Source organism: Scyliorhinus canicula, chromosome 9 (assembly GCF_902713615.1).
Source record: "Scyliorhinus canicula chromosome 9, sScyCan1.1, whole genome shotgun sequence".
NCBI classification, from domain to species: Eukaryota; Metazoa; Chordata; class Chondrichthyes; order Carcharhiniformes; family Scyliorhinidae; genus Scyliorhinus; species Scyliorhinus canicula.
In genome coordinates, this window is record NC_052154.1 from 155,985,014 (window position 1) to 156,007,304 (window position 22,291).

General features: G+C 49.0%; 1 protein-coding gene across 1 annotated transcript in view; it reads right to left on the reverse strand.

Annotated features, from left to right (window-relative positions):
- LOC119970949 (myosin-9-like) overlaps positions 1 to 22,291 on the reverse strand; it is a 66,941-nt gene that overhangs the window by 22,623 nt on the left and 22,027 nt on the right. Inside the window, exons 4-5 of the mRNA XM_038806060.1 lie at positions 19,954 to 20,047; positions 18,446 to 18,628 (exon numbers count right to left, since the gene is read on the reverse strand). Coding sequence (XP_038661988.1) covers positions 18,446 to 18,628; positions 19,954 to 20,047 — 277 coding nt within the window. The remainder of the gene's footprint in view (positions 1 to 18,445; positions 18,629 to 19,953; positions 20,048 to 22,291) is intronic.

Genomic DNA, 22,291 nt, shown 5'->3' on the forward strand with positions numbered 1-22,291 from the left:
TGTCTCCTCTCAGCTCAGTATTCTTGCTCAGTGTGCTCTCTGTCTCTCAGCTCAGTGTGATCTCTGTCTCTCAGCTCAGTGTGATCTCTGTCTCTCAGCTCAGTGTGATCTCTGTCTCTCTCAGCTCAGTGTGATCTCTGTCTCTCTCAGCTCAGTGTGATCTCTGTCTCTCAGCTCAGTGTGATCTCTGTCTCTCTCAGCTCAGTGTGATCTCTGTCTCTCTCAGCTCAGTGTGATCTCTGTCTCTCTCAGCTCAGTGTGATCTCTGTCTCTCTCAGCTCAGTGTGATCTCTGTCTGCTCAGCTCAGTGTGATCTCTGTCTCTCAGCTCAGTGTGATCTCTGTCTCTCTCAGCTCAGTGTGATCTCTGTCTCTCTCAGCTCAGTGTGATCTCTGTCTCTCTCAGCTCAGTGTGATCTCTGTCTCTCTCAGCTCAGTGTGATCTCTGTCTCTCTCAGCTCAGTGTGATCTCTGTCTCTCAGCTCAGTGTGATATCTGTCTCTCTCAGCTCAGTGTGATCTCTGTCTCTCAGCTCAGTGTGATCTCTGTCTCTCTCAGCTCAGTGTGATCTCTGTCTCTCAGCTCAGTGTGATCTCTGTCTCTCTCAGCTCAGTGTGATCTCTGTCTCTCAGCTCAGTGTGATCTCTGTCTCTCAGCTCAGTGTGATCTCTGTCTCTCTCAGCTCAGTGTGATCTCTGTCTCTCTCAGCTCAGTGTGATCTCTGTCTCTCTCAGCTCAGTGTGATCTCTGTCTCTCAGCTCAGTGTGATCTCTGTCTCTCTCAGCTCAGTGTGATCTCTGTCTCTCAGCTCAGTGTGATCTCTGTCTCTCTCAGCTCAGTGTGATCTCTGTCTCTCAGCTCAGTGTGATCTCTGTCTCTCAGCTCAGTGTGATCTCTGTCTCTCAGCTCAGTGTGATCTCTGTCTCTCTCAGCTCAGTGTGATCTCTGTCTCTCAGCTCAGTGTGATCTCTGTCTCTCTCAGCTCAGTGTGATCTCTGTCTCTCTCAGCTCAGTGTGATCTCTGTCTCTCTCAGCTCAGTGTGATCTCTGTCTCTCAGCTCAGTGTGATCTCTGTCTCTCTCAGCTCAGTGTGATCTCTGTCTCTCAGCTCAGTGTGATCTCTGTCTCTCAGCTCAGTGTGATCTCTGTCTCTCTCAGCTCAGTGTGATCTCTGTCTCTCAGCTCAGTGTGATCTCTGTCTCTCCAGCTCAGTGTGATCTCTGTCTCTCAGCTCAGTGTGATCTCTGTCTCTCTCAGCTCAGTGTGATCTCTGTCTCTCTCAGCTCAGTGTGATCTCTGTCTCTCAGCTCAGTGTGATCTCTGTCTCTCAGCTCAGTGTGATCTCTGTCTCTCAGCTCAGTGTGATCTCTGTCTCTCTCAGCTCAGTGTGATCTCTGTCTCTCAGCTCAGTGTGATCTCTGTCTCTCAGCTCAGTGTGATCTCTGTCTCTCAGCTCAGTGTGATCTCTGTCTCTCTCAGCTCAGTGTGATCTCTGTCTCTCAGCTCAGTGTGATCTCTGTCTCTCTCAGCTCAGTGTGATCTCTGTCTCTCAGCTCAGTGTGATCTCTGTCTCTCAGCTCAGTGTGATCTCTGTCTCTCTCAGCTCAGTGTGATCTCTGTCTCTCTCAGCTCAGTGTGATCTCTGTCTCTCAGCTCAGTGTGATCTCTGTCTCTCAGCTCAGTGTGAGCTCTGTCTCTCTCAGCTCAGTGTGATCTCTGTCTCTCTCAGCTCAGTGTGATCTCTGTCTCTCTCAGCTCAGTGTGATCTCTGTCTCTCTCAGCTCAGTGTGATCTCTGTCTCTCTCAGCTCAGTGTGATCTCTGTCTCTCAGCTCAGTGTGATCTCTGTCTCTCTGCTCAGTGTGATCTCTGTCTCTCAGCTCAGTGTGTGCTCTGTCTCTCAGCTCAGTGTGATCTCTGTCTCTCAGCTCAGTGTGATCTCTGTCTCTCAGCTCAGTGTGATCTCTCTCTCTCAGCTCAGTGTGATCTCTGTCTCTCAGCTCAGTGTGATCTCTGTCTCTCTCAGCTCAGTGTGATCTCTGTCTCTCTCAGCTCAGTGTGATCTCTGTCTCTCAGCTCAGTGTGATCTCTGTCTCTCAGCTCAGTGTGATCTCTGTCTCTCAGCTCAGTGTGATCTCTGTCTCTCTCAGCTCAGTGTGATCTCTGTCTCTCTCAGCTCAGTGTGATCTCTGTCTCTCTCAGCTCAGTGTGATCTCTGTCTCTCTCAGCTCAGTGTGATCTCTGTCTCTCTCAGCTCAGTGTGGTCTCTGTCTCTCTCAGCTCAGTGTGATCTCTGTCTCTCAGCTCAGTGTGATCTCTGTCTCTCAGCTCAGTGTGATCTCTGTCTCTCTCAGCTCAGTGTGATCTCTGTCTCTCAGCTCAGTGTGATCTCTGTCTCTCAGCTCAGTGTGATCTCTGTCTCTCTCAGCTCAGTGTGATCTCTGTCTCTCAGCTCAGTGTGATCTCTGTCTCTCAGCTCAGTGTGATCTCTGTCTCTCTCAGCTCAGTGTGATCTCTGTCTCTCTCAGCTCAGTGTGATCTCTGTCTCTCTCAGCTCAGTGTGATCTCTGTCTCTCTCAGCTCAGTGTGATCTCTGTCTCTCAGCTCAGTGTGATCTCTGTCTCTCTCAGCTCAGTGTGATCTCTGTCTCTCAGCTCAGTGTGATCTCTGTCTCTCAGCTCAGTGTGATCTCTGTCTCTCAGCTCAGTGTGATCTCTGTCTCTCAGCTCAGTGTGATCTCTGTCTCTCAGCTCAGTGTGATCTCTGTGTCTCTCAGCTCAGTGTGATCTCTGTCTCTCAGCTCAGTGTGATCTCTGTCTCTCTCAGCTCAGTGTGATCTCTGTCTCTCAGCTCAGTGTGATCTCTGTCTCTCAGCTCAGTGTGATCTCTGTCTCTCTCAGCTCAGTGTGATCTCTGTCTCTCTCAGCTCAGTGTGATCTCTGTCTCTCTCAGCTCAGTGTGATCTCTGTCTCTCAGCTCAGTGTGATCTCTGTCTCTCTCAGCTCAGTGTGATCTCTGTCTCTCAGCTCAGTGTGATCTCTGTCTCTCAGCTCAGTGTGATCTCTGTCTCTCAGCTCAGTGTGATCTCTGTCTCTCAGCTCAGTGTGATCTCTGTCTCTCTCAGCTCAGTGTGATCTCTGTCTCTCAGCTCAGTGTGATCTCTGTCTCTCTCAGCTCAGTGTGATCTCTGTCTCTCAGCTCAGTGTGATCTCTGTCTCTCAGCTCAGTGTGATCTCTGTCTCTCAGCTCAGTGTGATCTCTGTCTCTCAGCTCAGTGTGATCTCTGTCTCTCTCAGCTCAGTGTGATCTCTGTCTCTCAGCTCAGTGTGATCTCTGTCTCTCTCAGCTCAGTGTGATCTCTGTCTCTCAGCTCAGTGTGATCTCTGTCTCTCAGCTCAGTGTGATCTCTGTCTCTCTCAGCTCAGTGTGATCTCTGTCTCTCTCAGCTCAGTGTGATCTCTGTCTCTCTCAGCTCAGTGTGATCTCTGTCTCTCAGCTCAGTGTGATCTCTGTCTCTCTCAGCTCAGTGTGATCTCTGTCTCTCAGCTCAGTGTGATCTCTGTCTCTCTCAGCTCAGTGTGATCTCTGTCTCTCTCAGCTCAGTGTGATCTCTGTCTCTCTCAGCTCAGTGTGATCTCTGTCTCTCAGCTCAGTGTGATCTCTGTCTCTCAGCTCAGTGTGATCTCTGTCTCTCAGCTCAGTGTGATCTCTGTCTCTCAGCTCAGTGTGATCTCTGTCTCTCAGCTCAGTGTGATCTCTGTCTCTCTCAGCTCAGTGTGATCTCTGTCTCTCTCAGCTCAGTGTGATCTCTGTCTCTCTCAGCTCAGTGTGATCTCTGTCTCTCTCAGCTCAGTGTGATCTCTGTCTCTCTCAGCTCAGTGTGATCTCTGTCTCTCAGCTCAGTGTGATCTCTGTCTCTCTCAGCTCAGTGTGATCTCTGTCTCTCTCAGCTCAGTGTGATCTCTGTCTCTCTCAGCTCAGTGTGATCTCTGTCTCTCAGCTCAGTGTGATCTCTGTCTCTCAGCTCAGTGTGATCTCTGTCTCTCTCAGCTCAGTGTGATCTCTGTCTCTCTCAGCTCAGTGTGATCTCTGTCTCTCAGCTCAGTGTGATCTCTGTCTCTCTCAGCTCAGTGTGATCTCTGTCTCTCAGCTCAGTGTGATCTCTGTCTCTCTCAGCTCAGTGTGATCTCTGTCTCTCAGCTCAGTGTGATCTCTGTCTCTCAGCTCAGTGTGATCTCTGTCTCTCAGCTCAGTGTGATCTCTGTCTCTCTCAGCTCAGTGTGATCTCTGTCTCTCAGCTCAGTGTGATCTCTGTCTCTCTCAGCTCAGTGTGATCTCTGTCTCTCAGCTCAGTGTGATCTCTGTCTCTCAGCTCAGTGTGATCTCTGTCTCTCTCAGCTCAGTGTGATCTCTGTCTCTCTCAGCTCAGTGTGATCTCTGTCTCTCAGCTCAGTGTGATCTCTGTCTCTCAGCTCAGTGTGATCTCTGTCTCTCTCAGCTCAGTGTGATCTCTGTCTCTCTCAGCTCAGTGTGATCTCTGTCTCTCAGCTCAGTGTGATCTCTGTCTCTCAGCTCAGTGTGATCTCTGTCTCTCAGCTCAGTGTGATCTCTGTCTCTCAGCTCAGTGTGATCTCTGTCTCTCTCAGCTCAGTGTGATCTCTGTCTCTCAGCTCAGTGTGATCTCTGTCTCTCTCAGCTCAGTGTGATCTCTGTCTCTCTCAGCTCAGTGTGATCTCTGTCTCTCTCAGCTCAGTGTGATCTCTGTCTCTCTCAGCTCAGTGTGATCTCTGTCTCTCAGCTCAGTGTGATCTCTGTCTCTCAGCTCAGTGTGATCTCTGTCTCTCTCAGCTCAGTGTGATCTCTGTCTCTCAGCTCAGTGTGATCTCTGTCTCTCTCAGCTCAGTGTGATCTCTGTCTCTCTCAGCTCAGTGTGATCTCTGTCTCTCAGCTCAGTGTGATCTCTGTCTCTCTCAGCTCAGTGTGTTCTCTGTCTCTCTCAGCTCAGTGTGATCTCTGTCTCTCTCAGCTCAGTGTGATCTCTGTCTCTCTCAGCTCAGTGTGATCTCTGTCTCTCAGCTCAGTGTGATCTCTGTCTCTCTCAGCTCAGTGTGATCTCTCTCTCTCAGCTCAGTGTGATCTCTCTCTCTCAGCTCAGTGTGATCTCTGTCTCTCTCAGCTCAGTGTGATCTCTGTCTCTCTCAGCTCAGTGTGATCTCTGTCTCTCAGCTCAGTGTGATCTCTGTCTCTCAGCTCAGTGTGATCTCTGTCTCTCTCAGCTCAGTGTGATCTCTGTCTCTCTCAGCTCAGTGTGATCTCTGTCTCTCTCAGCTCAGTGTGATCTCTGTCTCTCAGCTCAGTGTGATCTCTGTCTCTCTCAGCTCAGTGTGATCTCTGTCTCTCAGCTCAGTGTGATCTCTGTCTCTCAGCTCAGTGTGATCTCTGTCTCTCAGCTCAGTGTGATCTCTGTCTCTCTCAGCTCAGTGTGATCTCTGTCTCTCAGCTCAGTGTGATCTCTGTCTCTCTCAGCTCAGTGTGATCTCTGTCTCTCTCAGCTCAGTGTGATCTCTGTCTCTCAGCTCAGTGTGATCTCTGTCTCTCTCAGCTCAGTGTGATCTCTGTCTCTCTCAGCTCAGTGTGATCTCTGTCTCTCAGCTCAGTGTGATCTCTGTCTCTCTCAGCTCAGTGTGATCTCTGTCTCTCAGCTCAGTGTGATCTCTGTCTCTCAGCTCAGTGTGATCTCTGTCTCTCAGCTCAGTGTGATCTCTGTCTCTCAGCTCAGTGTGATCTCTGTCTCTCTCAGCTCAGTGTGATCTCTCTCTCTCAGCTCAGTGTGCTCTCTGTCTCTCAGCTCAGTGTGATCTCTGTCTCTCTCAGCTCAGTGTGATCTCTGTCTCTCAGCTCAGTGTGATCTCTGTCTCTCTCAGCTCAGTGTGATCTCTGTCTCTCAGCTCAGTGTGATCTCTGTCTCTCAGCTCAGTGTGTTCTCTCTCTCTCTCAGCTCAGTGTGATCTCTGTCTCTCTCAGCTCAGTGTGATCTCTGTCTCTCAGCTCAGTGTGATCTCTGTCTCTCAGCTCAGTGTGATCTCTGTCTCTCAGCTCAGTGTGATCTCTGTCTCTCTCAGCTCAGTGTGATCTCTGTCTCTCTCAGCTCAGTGTGATCTCTGTCTCTCTCAGCTCAGTGTGATCTCTGTCTCTCAGCTCAGTGTGATCTCTGTCTCTCAGCTCAGTGTGATCTCTGTCTCTCTCAGCTCAGTGTGATCTCTGTCTCTCTCAGCTCAGTGTGATCTCTGTCTCTCTCAGCTCAGTGTGATCTCTGTCTCTCAGCTCAGTGTGATCTCTGTCTCTCAGCTCAGTGTGATCTCTGTCTCTCTCAGCTCAGTGTGATCTCTGTCTCTCTCAGCTCAGTGTGATCTCTCTCTCTCAGCTCAGTGTGATCTCTGTCTCTCAGCTCAGTGTGATCTCTGTCTCTCTCAGCTCAGTGTGATCTCTGTCTCTCTCAGCTCAGTGTGATCTCTGTCTCTCTCAGCTCAGTGTGATCTCTGTCTCTCAGCTCAGTGTGATCTCTGTCTCTCAGCTCAGTGTGATCTCTGTCTCTCTCAGCTCAGTGTGATCTCTGTCTCTCAGCTCAGTGTGATCTCTGTCTCTCTCAGCTCAGTGTGATCTCTGTCTCTCTCAGCTCAGTGTGATCTCTGTCTCTCAGCTCAGTGTGATCTCTGTCTCTCAGCTCAGTGTGATCTCTGTCTCTCAGCTCAGTGTGATCTCTGTCTCTCAGCTCAGTGTGATCTCTGTCTCTCTCAGCTCAGTGTGATCTCTGTCTCTCTCAGCTCAGTGTGATCTCTGTCTCTCAGCTCAGTGTGATCTCTGTCTCTCTCAGCTCAGTGTGATCTCTGTCTCTCTCAGCTCAGTGTGATCTCTGTCTCTCTCATCTCAGTGTGATCTCTCTCTCTCAGCTCAGTGTGATCTCTGTCTCTCAGCTCAGTGTGATCTCTGTCTCTCAGCTCAGTGTGATCTCTGTCTCTCTCAGCTCAGTGTGATCTCTGTCTCTCTCAGCTCAGTGTGATCTCTCTCTCTCTCAGCTCAGTGTGATCTCTGTCTCTCAGCTCAGTGTGATCTCTGTCTCTCTCAGCTCAGTGTGATCTCTGTCTCTCTCAGCTCAGTGTGATCTCTGTCTCTCTCAGCTCAGTGTGATCTCTGTCTCTCAGCTCAGTGTGATCTCTGTCTCTCTCAGCTCAGTGTGATCTCTGTCTCTCTCAGCTCAGTGTGATCTCTGTCTCTCTCAGCTCAGTGTGATCTCTGTCTCTCAGCTCAGTGTGATCTCTGTCTCTCTCAGCTCAGTGTGATCTCTGTCTCTCTCAGCTCAGTGTGATCTCTGTCTCTCTCAGCTCAGTGTGATCTCTGTCTCTCTCAGCTCAGTGTGATCTCTGTCTCTCTCAGCTCAGTGTGATCTCTGTCTCTCTCAGCTCAGTGTGATCTCTGTCTCTCTCAGCTCAGTGTGATCTCTGTCTCTCAGCTCAGTGTGATCTCTGTCTCTCAGCTCAGTGTGATCTCTGTCTCTCAGCTCAGTGTGATCTCTGTCTCTCTCAGCTCAGTGTGATCTCTGTCTCTCTCAGCTCAGTGTGATCTCTGTCTCTCAGCTCAGTGTGATCTCTGTCTCTCAGCTCAGTGTGATCTCTGTCTCTCTCAGCTCAGTGTGATCTCTGTCTCTCAGCTCAGTGTGATCTCTGTCTCTCAGCTCAGTGTGATCTCTGTCTCTCTCAGCTCAGTGTGATCTCTGTCTCTCTCAGCTCAGTGTGATCTCTGTCTCTCTCAGCTCAGTGTGATCTCTGTCTCTCAGCTCAGTGTGATCTCTGTCTCTCTCAGCTCAGTGTGATCTCTGTCTCTCTCAGCTCAGTGTGATCTCTGTCTCTCAGCTCAGTGTGATCTCTGTCTCTCTCAGCTCAGTGTGTTCTCTGTCTCTCTCAGCTCAGTGTGATCTCTGTCTCTCAGCTCAGTGTGATCTCTGTCTCTCAGCTCAGTGTGATCTCTGTCTCTCTCAGCTCAGTGTGATCTCTGTCTCTCTCAGCTCAGTGTGATCTCTGTCTCTCAGCTCAGTGTGATCTCTGTCTCTCAGCTCAGTGTGATCTCTGTCTCTCTCAGCTCAGTGTGATCTCTGTCTCTCAGCTCAGTGTGATCTCTGTCTCTCAGCTCAGTGTGATCTCTGTCTCTCAGCTCAGTGTGATCTCTGTCTCTCAGCTCAGTGTGATCTCTGTCTCTCAGCTCAGTGTGATCTCTGTCTCTCTCAGCTCAGTGTGATCTCTGTCTCTCTCAGCTCAGTGTGATCTCTGTCTCTCTCAGCTCAGTGTGATCTCTGTCTCTCTCAGCTCAGTGTGATCTCTGTCTCTCAGCTCAGTGTGATCTCTGTCTCTCAGCTCAGTGTGATCTCTGTCTCTCAGCTCAGTGTGATCTCTGTCTCTCTCAGCTCAGTGTGATCTCTGTCTCTCTGCTCAGTGTGATCTCTGTCTCTCTCAGCTCAGTGTGATCTCTGTCTCTCAGCTCAGTGTGATCTCTGTCTCTCTCAGCTCAGTGTGATCTCTGTCTCTCTCAGCTCAGTGTGATCTCTGTCTCTCTCAGCTCAGTGTGATCTCTGTCTCTCAGCTCAGTGTGATCTCTGTCTCTCAGCTCAGTGTGATCTCTGTCTCTCTCAGCTCAGTGTGATCTCTGTCTCTCTCAGCTCAGTGTGATCTCTGTCTCTCTCAGCTCAGTGTGATCTCTGTCTCTCTCAGCTCAGTGTGATCTCTGTCTCTCAGCTCAGTGTGATCTCTGTCTCTCTCAGCTCAGTGTGATCTCTGTCTCTCTCAGCTCAGTGTGATCTCTGTCTCTCTCAGCTCAGTGTGATCTCTGTCTCTCTCAGCTCAGTGTGATCTCTGTCTCTCTCAGCTCAGTGTGATCTCTGTCTCTCTCAGCTCAGTGTGATCTCTGTCTCTCTCAGCTCAGTGTGATCTCTGTCTCTCAGCTCAGTGTGATCTCTGTCTCTCAGCTCAGTGTGATCTCTCTCTCTCAGCTCAGTGTGATCTCTGTCTCTCAGCTCAGTGTGATCTCTGTCTCTCTCAGCTCAGTGTGATCTCTGTCTCTCAGCTCAGTGTGATCTCTGTCTCTCAGCTCAGTGTGATCTCTGTCTCTCAGCTCAGTGTGATCTCTGTCTCTCTCAGCTCAGTGTGATCTCTGTCTCTCAGCTCAGTGTGATCTCTGTCTCTCTCAGCTCAGTGTGATCTCTGTCTCTCTCAGCTCAGTGTGATCTCTGTCTCTCTCAGCTCAGTGTGATCTCTGTCTCTCTCAGCTCAGTGTGATCTCTGTCTCTCAGCTCAGTGTGATCTCTGTCTCTCAGCTCAGTGTGATCTCTGTCTCTCAGCTCAGTGTGATCTCTGTCTCTCAGCTCAGTGTGATCTCTGTGTCTCTCAGCTCAGTGTGATCTCTGTCTCTCAGCTCAGTGTGATCTCTGTCTCTCAGCTCAGTGTGATCTCTGTCTCTCTCAGCTCAGTGTGATCTCTGTCTCTCTCAGCTCAGTGTGATCTCTGTCTCTCTCAGCTCAGTGTGATCTCTGTCTCTCAGCTCAGTGTGATCTCTGTCTCTCTCAGCTCAGTGTGATCTCTGTCTCTCAGCTCAGTGTGATCTCTGTCTCTCAGCTCAGTGTGATCTCTGTCTCTCAGCTCAGTGTGATCTCTGTCTCTCTCAGCTCAGTGTGATCTCTGTCTCTCAGCTCAGTGTGATCTCTGTCTCTCTCAGCTCAGTGTGATCTCTGTCTCTCAGCTCAGTGTGATCTCTGTCTCTCAGCTCAGTGTGATCTCTGTCTCTCTCAGCTCAGTGTGATCTCTGTCTCTCTCAGCTCAGTGTGATCTCTGTCTCTCAGCTCAGTGTGATCTCTGTCTCTCAGCTCAGTGTGATCTCTGTCTCTCTCAGCTCAGTGTGATCTCTGTCTCTCTCAGCTCAGTGTGATCTCTGTCTCTCTCAGCTCAGTGTGATCTCTGTCTCTCTCAGCTCAGTGTGATCTCTGTCTCTCAGCTCAGTGTGATCTCTGTCTCTCAGCTCAGTGTGATCTCTGTCTCTCAGCTCAGTGTGATCTCTGTCTCTCTCAGCTCAGTGTGATCTCTGTCTCTCTCAGCTCAGTGTGATCTCTGTCTCTCTCAGCTCAGTGTGATCTCTGTCTCTCTCAGCTCAGTGTGATCTCTGTCTCTCTCAGCTCAGTGTGATCTCTGTCTCTCAGCTCAGTGTGATCTCTGTCTCTCAGCTCAGTGTGATCTCTGTCTCTCTCAGCTCAGTGTGATCTCTGTCTCTCAGCTCAGTGTGATCTCTGTCTCTCAGCTCAGTGTGATCTCTGTCTCTCAGCTCAGTGTGATCTCTGTCTCTCAGCTCAGTGTGATCTCTGTCTCTCAGCTCAGTGTGATCTCTGTCTCTCTCAGCTCAGTGTGATCTCTGTCTCTCAGCTCAGTGTGATCTCTGTCTCTCTGCTCAGTGTGATCTCTGTCTCTCTCAGCTCAGTGTGATCTCTGTCTCTCTCAGCTCAGTGTGATCTCTGTCTCTCAGCTCAGTGTGATCTCTGTCTCTCAGCTCAGTGTGATCTCTGTCTCTCAGCTCAGTGTGATCTCTGTCTCTCTCAGCTCAGTGTGATCTCTGTCTCTCAGCTCAGTGTGATCTCTGTCTCTCAGCTCAGTGTGATCTCTGTCTCTCAGCTCAGTGTGATCTCTGTCTCTCAGCTCAGTGTGATCTCTGTCTCTCAGCTCAGTGTGATCTCTGTCTCTCAGCTCAGTGTGATCTCTGTCTCTCAGCTCAGTGTGATCTCTGTCTCTCAGCTCAGTGTGATCTCTGTCTCTCAGCTCAGTGTGATCTCTGTCTCTCTCAGCTCAGTGTGATCTCTGTCTCTCAGCTCAGTGTGATCTCTGTCTCTCAGCTCAGTGTGATCTCTGTCTCTCAGCTCAGTGTGATCTCTGTCTCTCAGCTCAGTGTGATCTCTGTCTCTCAGCTCAGTGTGATCTCTGTCTCTCAGCTCAGTGTGATCTCTGTCTCTCTCAGCTCAGTGTGATCTCTGTCTCTCAGCTCAGTGTGATCTCTCTCTCTCAGCTCAGTGTGATCTCTGTCTCTCAGCTCAGTGTGATCTCTGTCTCTCAGCTCAGTGTGATCTCTGTCTCTCTCAGCTCAGTGTGATCTCTGTCTCTCAGCTCAGTGTGATCTCTGTCTCTCTCAGCTCAGTGTGATCTCTGTCCTCTCAGCTCAGTGTGATCTCTGTCTCTCTCAGCTCAGTGTGATCTCTGTCTCTCTCAGCTCAGTGTGATCTCTGTCTCTCTCAGCTCAGTGTGATCTCTGTCTCTCAGCTCAGTGTGATCTCTGTCTCTCAGCTCAGTGTGATCTCTGTCTCTCAGCTCAGTGTGATCTCTGTCTCTCTCAGCTCAGTGTGATCTCTGTCTCTCTGCTCAGTGTGATCTCTGTCTCTCTCAGCTCAGTGTGATCTCTGTCTCTCTCAGCTCAGTGTGATCTCTGTCTCTCTCAGCTCAGTGTGATCTCTGTCTCTCAGCTCAGTGTGATCTCTGTCTCTCTCAGCTCAGTGTGATCTCTGTCTCTCTCAGCTCAGTGTGATCTCTGTCTCTCAGCTCAGTGTGATCTCTGTCTCTCTCAGCTCAGTGTGATCTCTGTCTCTCTCAGCTCAGTGTGATCTCTGTCTCTCAGCTCAGTGTGATCTCTGTCTCTCTCAGCTCAGTGTGATCTCTGTCTCTCAGCTCAGTGTGATCTCTGTCTCTCTCAGCTCAGTGTGATCTCTGTCTCTCAGCTCAGTGTGATCTCTGTCTCTCTCAGCTCAGTGTGATCTCTGTCTCTCTCAGCTCAGTGTGATCTCTGTCTCTCTCAGCTCAGTGTGATCTCTGTCTCTCAGCTCAGTGTGATCTCTGTCTCTCTCAGCTCAGTGTGATCTCTGTCTCTCTCAGCTCAGTGTGATCTCTGTCTCTCTCAGCTCAGTGTGATCTCTGTCTCTCAGCTCAGTGTGATCTCTGTCTCTCTCAGCTCAGTGTGATCTCTGTCTCTCAGCTCAGTGTGATCTCTGTCTCTCTCAGCTCAGTGTGATCTCTGTCTCTCAGCTCAGTGTGATCTCTGTCTCTCAGCTCAGTGTGATCTCTGTCTCTCAGCTCAGTGTGATCTCTGTCTCTCTCAGCTCAGTGTGATCTCTGTCTCTCAGCTCAGTGTGATCTCTGTCTCTCAGCTCAGTGTGATCTCTGTCTCTCAGCTCAGTGTGATCTCTGTCTCTCAGCTCAGTGTGATCTCTGTCTCTCTCAGCTCAGTGTGATCTCTGTCTCTCTCAGCTCAGTGTGATCTCTGTCTCTCTCAGCTCAGTGTGATCTCTGTCTCTCTCAGCTCAGTGTGATCTCTGTCTCTCAGCTCAGTGTGATCTCTGTCTCTCTCAGCTCAGTGTGATCTCTGTCTCTCTCAGCTCAGTGTGATCTCTGTCTCTCTCAGCTCAGTGTGATCTCTGTCTCTCAGCTCAGTGTGATCTCTGTCTCTCAGCTCAGTGTGATCTCTGTCTCTCAGCTCAGTGTGATCTCTGTCTCTCTCAGCTCAGTGTGATCTCTGTCTCTCTCAGCTCAGTGTGATATCTGTCTCTCAGCTCAGTGTGATCTCTCTCTCTCAGCTCAGTGTGATCTCTGTCTCTCTCAGCTCAGTGTGATCTCTGTCTCTCTCAGCTCAGTGTGATCTCTGTCTCTCAGCTCAGTGTGATCTCTGTCTCTCAGCTCAGTGTGATCTCTGTCTCTCTCAGCTCAGTGTGATCTCTGTCTCTCTCAGCTCAGTGTGATCTCTGTCTCTCTCAGCTCAGTGTGATCTCTGTCTCTCAGCTCAGTGTGATCTCTGTCTCTCTCAGCTCAGTGTGATCTCTGTCTCTCAGCTCAGTGTGATCTCTGTCTCTCTCAGCTCAGTGTGATCTCTGTCTCTCAGCTCAGTGTGATCTCTGTCTCTCAGCTCAGTGTGATCTCTGTCTCTCAGCTCAGTGTGATCTCTGTCTCTCAGCTCAGTGTGATCTCTGTCTCTCAGCTCAGTGTGATCTCTGTCTCTCAGCTCAGTGTGATCTCTGTCTCTCTCAGCTCAGTGTGATCTCTGTCTCTCAGCTCAGTGTGATCTCTGTCTCTCTCAGCTCAGTGTGATCTCTGTCTCTCTCAGCTCAGTGTGATCTCTGTCTCTCAGCTCAGTGTGATCTCTGTCTCTCAGCTCAGTGTGATCTCTGTCTCTCTCAGCTCAGTGTGATCTCTGTCTCTCTCAGCTCAGTGTGATCTCTGTCTCTCTCAGCTCAGTGTGATCTCTGTCTCTCTCAGCTCAGTGTGATCTCTGTCTCTCTCAGCTCAGTGTGATCTCTGTCTCTCTCAGCTCAGTGTGATCTCTGTCTCTCTCAGCTCAGTGTGATCTCTGTCTCTCAGCTCAGTGTGATCTCTGTCTCTCTCAGCTCAGTGTGATCTCTGTCTCTCAGCTCAGTGTGATCTCTGTCTCTCTCAGCTCAGTGTGATCTCTGTCTCTCAGCTCAGTGTGATCTCTGTCTCTCAGCTCAGTGTGATCTCTGTCTCTCTCAGCTCAGTGTGATCTCTGTCTCTCAGCTCAGTGTGATCTCTGTCTCTCAGCTCAGTGTGATCTCTGTCTCTCAGCTCAGTGTGATCTCTGTCTCTCAGCTCAGTGTGATCTCTGTCTCTCAGCTCAGTGTGATCTCTGTCTCTCAGCTCAGTGTGATCTCTGTCTCTCTCAGCTCAGTGTGATCTCTGTCTCTCAGCTCAGTGTGATCTCTGTCTCTCTCAGCTCAGTGTGATCTCTGTCTCTCAGCTCAGTGTGATCTCTGTCTCTCTCAGCTCAGTGTGATCTCTGTCTCTCAGCTCAGTGTGATCTCTGTCTCTCAGCTCAGTGTGATCTCTGTCTCTCTCAGCTCAGTGTGATCTCTGTCTCTCAGCTCAGTGTGATCTCTGTCTCTCAGCTCAGTGTGATCTCTGTCTCTCAGCTCAGTGTGATCTCTGTCTCTCTCAGCTCAGTGTGATCTCTGTCTCTCAGCTCAGTGTGATCTCTGTCTCTCTCAGCTCAGTGTGATCTCTGTCTCTCAGCTCAGTGTGATCTCTGTCTCTCTCAGCTCAGTGTGATCTCTGTCTCTCAGCTCAGTGTGATCTCTGTCTCTCAGCTCAGTGTGATCTCTGTCTCTCTCAGCTCAGTGTGATCTCTGTCTCTCTCAGCTCAGTGTGGTCTCTGTCTCTCTCAGCTCAGTGTGATCTCTGTCCTCTCAGCTCAGTGTGATCTCTCTCTCTCAGCTCAGTGTGATCTCTGTCTCTCTCAGCTCAGTGTGATCTCTGTCTCTCTCAGCTCAGTGTGATCTCTGTCTCTCTCAGCTCAGTGTGATCTCTGTCTCTCTCAGCTCAGTGTGATCTCTGTCTCTCAGCTCAGTGTGATCTCTGTCTCTCTCAGCTCAGTGTGATCTCTGTCTCTCTCAGCTCAGTGTGATCTCTGTCTCTCTAGCTCAGTGTGATCTCTGTCTCTCTCAGCTCAGTGTGATCTCTGTCTCTCAGCTCAGTGTGATCTCTGTCTCTCTCAGCTCAGTGTGATCTCTGTCTCTCAGCTCAGTGTGATCTCTGTCTCTCTCAGCTCAGTGTGATCTCTGTCTCTCTCAGCTCAGTGTGATCTCTGTCTCTCTCAGCTCAGTGTGATCTCTGTCTCTCTCAGCTCAGTGTGATCTCTGTCTCTCTCAGCTCAGTGTGATCTCTGTCTCTCAGCTCAGTGTGATCTCTGTCTCTCAGCTCAGTGTGATCTCTGTCTCTCTGCTCAGTGTGTTCTCTGTCTCTCTCAGCTCAGTGTGATCTCTGTCTCTCTCAGCTCAGTGTGATCTCTGTCTCTCTCAGCTCAGTGTGATCTCTGTCTCTCTCAGCTCAGTGTGATCTCTGTCTCTCAGCTCAGTGTGATCTCTGTCTCTCAGCTCAGTGTGATCTCTGTCTCTCAGCTCAGTGTGATCTCTGTCTCTCTCAGCTCAGTGTGATCTCTGTCTCTCAGCTCAGTGTGATCTCTGTCTCTCAGCTCAGTGTGATCTCTGTCTCTCTCAGCTCAGTGTGATCTCTGTCCTCTCAGCTCAGTGTGATCTCTGTCTCTCTCAGCTCAGTGTGATCTCTGTCTCTCTCAGCTCAGTGTGATCTCTGTCTCTCAGCTCAGTGTGATCTCTGTCTCTCTCAGCTCAGTGTGATCTCTGTCTCTCAGCTCAGTGTGATCTCTGTCTCTCAGCTCAGTGTGATCTCTGTCTCTCAGCTCAGTGTGATCTCTGTCTCTCAGCTCAGTGTGATCTCTGTCTCTCAGCTCAGTGTGATCTCTGTCTCTCTCAGCTCAGTGTGATCTCTGTCTCTCAGCTCAGTGTGATCTCTGTCTCTCTCAGCTCAGTGTGATCTCTGTCTCTCAGCTCAGTGTGATCTCTGTCTCTCAGCTCAGTGTGATCTCTGTCTCTCTCAGCTCAGTGTGATCTCTGTCTCTCAGCTCAGTGTGATCTCTGTCTCTCTCAGCTCAGTGTGATCTCTGTCTCTCTCAGCTCAGTGTGATCTCTGTCTCTCTCAGCTCAGTGTGATCTCTGTCTCTCAGCTCAGTGTGATCTCTGTCTCTCAGCTCAGTGTGATCTCTGTCTCTCAGCTCAGTGTGATCTCTGTCTCTCTCAGCTCAGTGTGATCTCTGTCTCTCAGCTCAGTGTGATCTCTGTCTCTCTCAGCTCAGTGTGATCTCTGTCTCTCTCAGCTCAGTGTGATCTCTGTCTCTCTCAGCTCAGTGTGATCTCTGTCTCTCTCAGCTCAGTGTGATCTCTGTCTCTCTCAGCTCAGTGTGATCTCTGTCTCTCAGCTCAGTGTGATCTCTGTCTCTCTCAGCTCAGTGTGATCTCTGTCTCTCTCAGCTCAGTGTGATCTCTGTCTCTCTCAGCTCAGTGTGATCTCTGTCTCTCTCAGCTCAGTGTGATCTCTGTCTCTCTCAGCTCAGTGTGATCTCTGTCTCTCTCAGCTCAGTGTGATCTCTGTCTCTCACAGCTCAGTGTGATCTCTGTCTCTCAGCTCAGTGTGATCTCTGTCTCTCAGCTCAGTGTGATCTCTGTCTCTCAGCTCAGTGTGATCTCTGTCTCTCAGCTCAGTGTGATCTCTGTCTCTCAGCTCAGTGTGATCTCTGTCTCTCAGCTCAGTGTGATCTCTGTCTCTCAGCTCAGTGTGATCTCTGTCTCTCAGCTCAGTGTGATCTCTGTCTCTCTCAGCTCAGTGTGATCTCTGTCTCTCAGCTCAGTGTGATCTCTGTCTCTCTCAGCTCAGTGTGATCTCTGTCTCTCTCAGCTCAGTGTGATCTCTGTCTCTCTCAGCTCAGTGTGATCTCTGTCTCTCAGCTCAGTGTGATCTCTGTCTCTCTCAGCTCAGTGTGATCTCTGTCTCTCTCAGCTCAGTGTGATCTCTGTCTCTCTGCTCAGTGTGATCTCTGTCTCTCTCAGCTCAGTGTGATCTCTGTCTCTCAGCTCAGTGTGATCTCTGTCTCTCAGCTCAGTGTGATCTCTGTCTCTCAGCTCAGTGTGATCTCTGTCTCTCAGCTCAGTGTGATCTCTGTCTCTCTCAGCTCAGTGTGATCTCTGTCTCTCAGCTCAGTGTGATCTCTGTCTCTCAGCTCAGTGTGATCTCTGTCTCTCAGCTCAGTGTGATCTCTGTCTCTCTCAGCTCAGTGTGATCTCTGTCTCTCTCAGCTCAGTGTGATCTCTGTCTCTCTCAGCTCAGTGTGATCTCTGTCTCTCTCAGCTCAGTGTGATCTCTGTCTCTCTCAGCTCAGTGTGATCTCTGTCTCTCAGCTCAGTGTGATCTCTGTCTCTCTCAGCTCAGTGTGATCTCTGTCTCTCAGCTCAGTGTGATCTCTGTCTCTCTCAGCTCAGTGTGATCTCTGTCTCTCTCAGCTCAGTGTGATCTCTGTCTCTCAGCTCAGTGTGATCTCTGTCTCTCAGCTCAGTGTGATCTCTGTCTCTCTCAGCTCAGTGTGATCTCTGTCTCTCTCAGCTCAGTGTGATCTCTGTCTCTCTCAGCTCAGTGTGATCTCTGTCTCTCTCAGCTCAGTGTGATCTCTGTCTCTCTCAGCTCAGTGTGATCTCTGTCTCTCTCAGCTCAGTGTGATCTCTGTCTCTCAGCTCAGTGTGATCTCTGTCTCTCTCAGCTCAGTGTGATCTCTGTCTCTCAGCTCAGTGTGATCTCTGTCTCTCAGCTCAGTGTGATCTCTGTCTCTCAGCTCAGTGTGATCTCTGTCTCTCAGCTCAGTGTGATCTCTGTCTCTCAGCTCAGTGTGATCTCTGTCTCTCTCAGCTCAGTGTGATCTCTGTCTCTCAGCTCAGTGTGATCTCTGTCTCTCTCAGCTCAGTGTGATCTCTGTCTCTCTCAGCTCAGTGTGATCTCTCTCTCTCAGCTCAGTGTGATCTCTGTCTCTCAGCTCAGTGTGATCTCTGTCTCTCTCAGCTCAGTGTGATCTCTGTCTCTCTCAGCTCAGTGTGATCTCTGTCTCTCTGCTCAGTGTGATCTCTGTCTCTCTCAGCTCAGTGTGATCTCTGTCTCTCTCAGCTCAGTGTGATCTCTGTCTCTCAGCTCAGTGTGATCTCTGTCTCTCAGCTCAGTGTGATCTCTGTCTCTCTCAGCTCAGTGTGATCTCTGTCTCTCTCAGCTCAGTGTGATCTCTGTCTCTCTCAGCTCAGTGTGATCTCTGTCTCTCAGCTCAGTGTGATCTCTGTCTCTCAGCTCAGTGTGATCTCTGTCTCTCAGCTCAGTGTGATCTCTGTCTCTCTCAGCTCAGTGTGATCTCTGTCTCTCTCAGCTCAGTGTGATCTCTGTCTCTCAGCTCAGTGTGATCTCTGTCTCTCAGCTCAGTGTGATCTCTGTCTCTCTCAGCTCAGTGTGATCTCTGTCTCTCAGCTCAGTGTGATCTCTGTCTCTCAGCTCAGTGTGATCTCTGTCTCTCAGCTCAGTGTGATCTCTGTCTCTCTCAGCTCAGTGTGATCTCTGTCTCTCAGCTCAGTGTGATCTCTGTCTCTCTCAGCTCAGTGTGATCTCTGTCTCTCAGCTCAGTGTGATCTCTGTCTCTCTCAGCTCAGTGTGATCTCTGTCTCTCTCAGCTCAGTGTGATCTCTGTCTCTCTCAGCTCAGTGTGATCTCTGTCTCTCAGCTCAGTGTGATCTCTGTCTCTCTCAGCTCAGTGTGATCTCTGTCCCTCTCAGCTCAGTGTGGTCCGTCTCTCTCAGCTCAGTGTGATCTCCTGCACCCTGTGGGATTTCCTGGGTCTTTATTTTCTGGAAGGGCATTAACCTTGCAAATTGAGGTGGGAGTCTACCAGATCAAATTGAACAGTGATGCAGTCTTGAGTTGCTAAATGTTACTGATGCTCCTGAGTGCCTAATAGTTAGAATTACTGTGTGGAAAGGTTTAAGCATACGTTTTGATTGTAAGCCTCTGTGATGTTCTCCTGAAACATCCCAAGTTCAAATTCTGCCTTCTCCCTCAAGCTCTCAAGTACATTTTTCAAAGCTGCTTGATCATAACCTTCTCCAATTTGCTCATCAAGTTGCTGAACCAAAACCTTTGACTTTTCAATTCTCTTGTTCATGGTCTGTAATTCCTGTGGGAAAAATTTTGAGAGTGTAAAACAGCGGTCATTTGAACAACTATTTCTACAGTGCCTTTTATAAAAACATAGAATTTACAGTGCAGAAGGAGGCCAGTGACCCCACCTAACCTTGTTTTTTGGACACTAAGGGCAATTTAGCATGGCCAATCCATCTAACCTGCACATCTTTGGACTGTGGGAGTAAATGGAGCACCCGGAGGAAACCCACGCAGGCACGGGGAGAAGGTGCAGACTCCACACAGACAGTGACCCAAGCTGGGAATCAAATCTGGGACCCTGGAGCCGTGAAGCAACTGTGCTAACCACTGTGCTACCATGCCATCCATACAACCACAGGACCTCCCAGTGACCTTTATAGTCAATTAAATACTTATGAAGTGCAGTCATTGTGTAATGTTGGAAACACAGTAGGTGATTTGTGCTCAGTAAGATCCCACAAAACACAAATGTGATCATGACCAAATAATCTGTTCCATTGATGTTGAATGAAGGATACATGTTGTCCCGGATACTGAGGACTCCTGTCCTCGTCTTCAGATACTACGATGGGATATTGTATATCTACATTAACATCTTACCCAAATAGCATCTCCAATAGTGTAGCACTCCCTCTGTTCTGCACTGAATTATTCGCCTAGATTGTTATCCACTTGAACCTAAAAACCTCTGACTCAGAGGCAAGAGTGATACCCACTGAGCCAAGGTTTGGTATCACTGGACTGCAACTTCAACTTTTTATGTAATGCTTGTAATATTGTAAAACATGAGTATTGCTGAAAAGCTTTTTGTCTTGCAACAGAACAGGTGGCAAGAATACCAATGTCAGGAGAAACAACAATTGTGTACTGTGTGAGGAGAGACTGCAGGTTGGTCGGTAAGTGGACTCGGTTTGGTAGAGCTGTTACCATGGAGAATGCGCCTGTTAAAGGGGGGACTTCAATTTCAGATCATCCCCAAAGAATGCAGGATACCAGCCAGAAACAGTGCGGGAAACCAAATCCGGCTGAAAAGAAAACAAATGACTGGCTGTGGGGGAGAGATCAAAGGAATGGGAGAGCCAGCATGGGGAAGATAGGCTGAATGGCCTACTGCACTGTAAAACTTTCTGATATTCAGAATAAATGCATGTTTTATTTTGATAGGACTGTGAGTTGGGAGGGAGGTTGGGTGAAGGAGTTGGGGTGACTTGCTCAGTTTAGGTTTTGTGGATTAGTTAGGCCTAGTGGGCAAGGAAACGAAGACCTTCAGGAGATGGAGGTCGGACATTTAAGTGATGAACAGTGGGTCCATCTCCTTCACAGCTGCCATCACCTTACCTTGCTGTGCCGCTCACTCTGTGCTTCCAGCTGGTGGTTCAGATGTTGGATTTGTCCCTCCAGTCTGACTTTCTGAGCTGCTTCTTCTTCTTGCCTTTCCCAAGAGAATGTTACAGAATGGTTACGAAACCTGTCCTTAGCAGAGGATTGGGAAGCCTTTAAAAGTGAGCAGAGGACAACTAAAAATGCAATAAGAGGGGGAGAAGATGAAGTACGAGTGCAAACTAGCTAGTAATATAAAGGAAGATAGGAAGAGATTTTTTTCAATATATAAAAGGTAAGAGAGAGGCAAAAATAGACATTGGACCACTAGAAAATGTGGCTGGAGAAGTAATAATAGGAAATAAAGAAATGGCAGATGAACTGGATAGTTACTTTGCATCAGTCTTCATGGTGGAAGACACCAGTGGGATGCCAGAGCTCCAGGAGAATCAGGGGGCAGAGGTGAGTGCAGTGACCATTACTAAGGAGAAGGTTCTGGGGAAACAAAGGTCTGAAGGTGGATAATTCACCTGGACCAGATGGACTACACCCCAGGGTCCTAAAGAGATAGCTGAGGAAATTGTGGAGGCATTGCTGGTGAATCTTTCAGGAATCACTGGAGGCAGGAAGGGCCCCAGAGTTCTGGAAGGTGGTTAATGTAACACCTTGTTTAAGAAGGGAGGGAGGCAGAAGACGGGAAATTATAGGCCAGTTAGCCTGCCTTCGGTCATTGGTAAGATTTTAGAGTCTGTTATTAAAGATGAGATCGCGATGCACTTGGAAGTGCATGGTAAAACAGGACTGAGGCAGCACGGCTTTGTCAAAGGGAGGTCGTATCTGACAAATCTGTTAGAGTTCTTTGAGGAGGTAACAAGCAAGTTAGACAAAGGAGAACCAGTAGACATGATTTATTTAGATTTCCAGAAGGCCTTTGACAAGGTGCCGCATAGGACACTGTCAAATAAGTTAAAAGCCCATGGTGTTAAGGGTAATATCCTGGCATGGATAGAGGATTGGCTGACTGACAGAAGGCAAAGAATGGGATAAAGGGGTCTTTTTCAGGATGGCAGCTGGTGACTAGTGGTGTGCCTCAGGGGTCTGTGCTGGGACTACAACATTTTACAGCTGGTTTAGCACAGGGCTAAATCACTGACTTTGAAAGCAGACCAAGGCAGGCCAGCAGTAAGGTTCAATTCCCGTACCAGTCTCCCCGAACAGGTGTCAGAATGTGGCAACTAGGGGCTTTTCACAGTAACTTCATTTGAAGCCTACTTGTGACAATAAGCCATTTTCATTTCAATATACATTAATGATCTGGAAGAAGGTACTGAAGGCACTGTTACTAAGTTTGCAGATGATACAAAGTCCTGTATTGAGGAAGCAAAGGGGCTGCAGAAAGACTTGGACAAGCTAGGAGAGTGGGCAATGAAGTGGCAAATGAAATACAATGTGGAAAAGTGTGAGGTTATGCACTTTGGAAGGAGGAATCTAGGCAAAGACTATTTCCTAAATGGGGAAATGCTTCGGAAACCAGAAGCACAAAGGGACTTGGGAGTCCTTGTTCACGATTCTCTTAAGGTTACTGTGCAGGTTCAGTCGGCAATTAAGAAGGCAAATGCAATGTTCGCATTCATGTCAAGAGGGCGAGAAGGCCAGCACAGTGGTGCAGTGGGTTAGTAATGCGGCCTCACGGCGCCGAGGTCCCAGGTTCGATCCCAGCTCTGGGTCACTGCCCGTGTGGAGTTTACACATTCTCCAAATGTTTGCCCCACAACCCAAAAATATGCAAGCTAGGTGGATTGGCCACGCTACATTGCCCCTTAATTGGAAAAAATGAATTGGGTACACTAAATTAAAAGAAAAGAGGGTTAGAATACATGACCAGGGCTGTACTTTTGAGGCTGTATAAGGCTCTGGTCAGACCCCATTTGTAGCATTGTGAGCAGTTTTGGCCCCCATATCTAAGGAAGGATGTGCTGGACTTGTGAACCTTGGAGGTTCACAAGAATGATCCCTGGAATGAAGAACTTGTCGAATGAGGAACATTTGAGGACTCTGGGTCTGTACCCGTTGGAGTTTAGAAGGACGAGAGGGGATCTTATTGAAACGTACAAGATACTGCGAGGCCTGGATAGAGTGGACGTGGAGAGGATGTTTCCACTTGTAGGAAAAATTAGAACCAGAGGACACCATCTCAGATTAAAGGGACGATCCTTTAAAACAGAGGTGAGGAGGATTTTGCGCAAAATAGGGATATGGTATAGTAAAACAAACTTTATTACTAACACAGTATTAAAAAATCTTTAACATCACACCAGAAATTAGCTTACAGTTATCTCTTAAACAAGGCTACTCA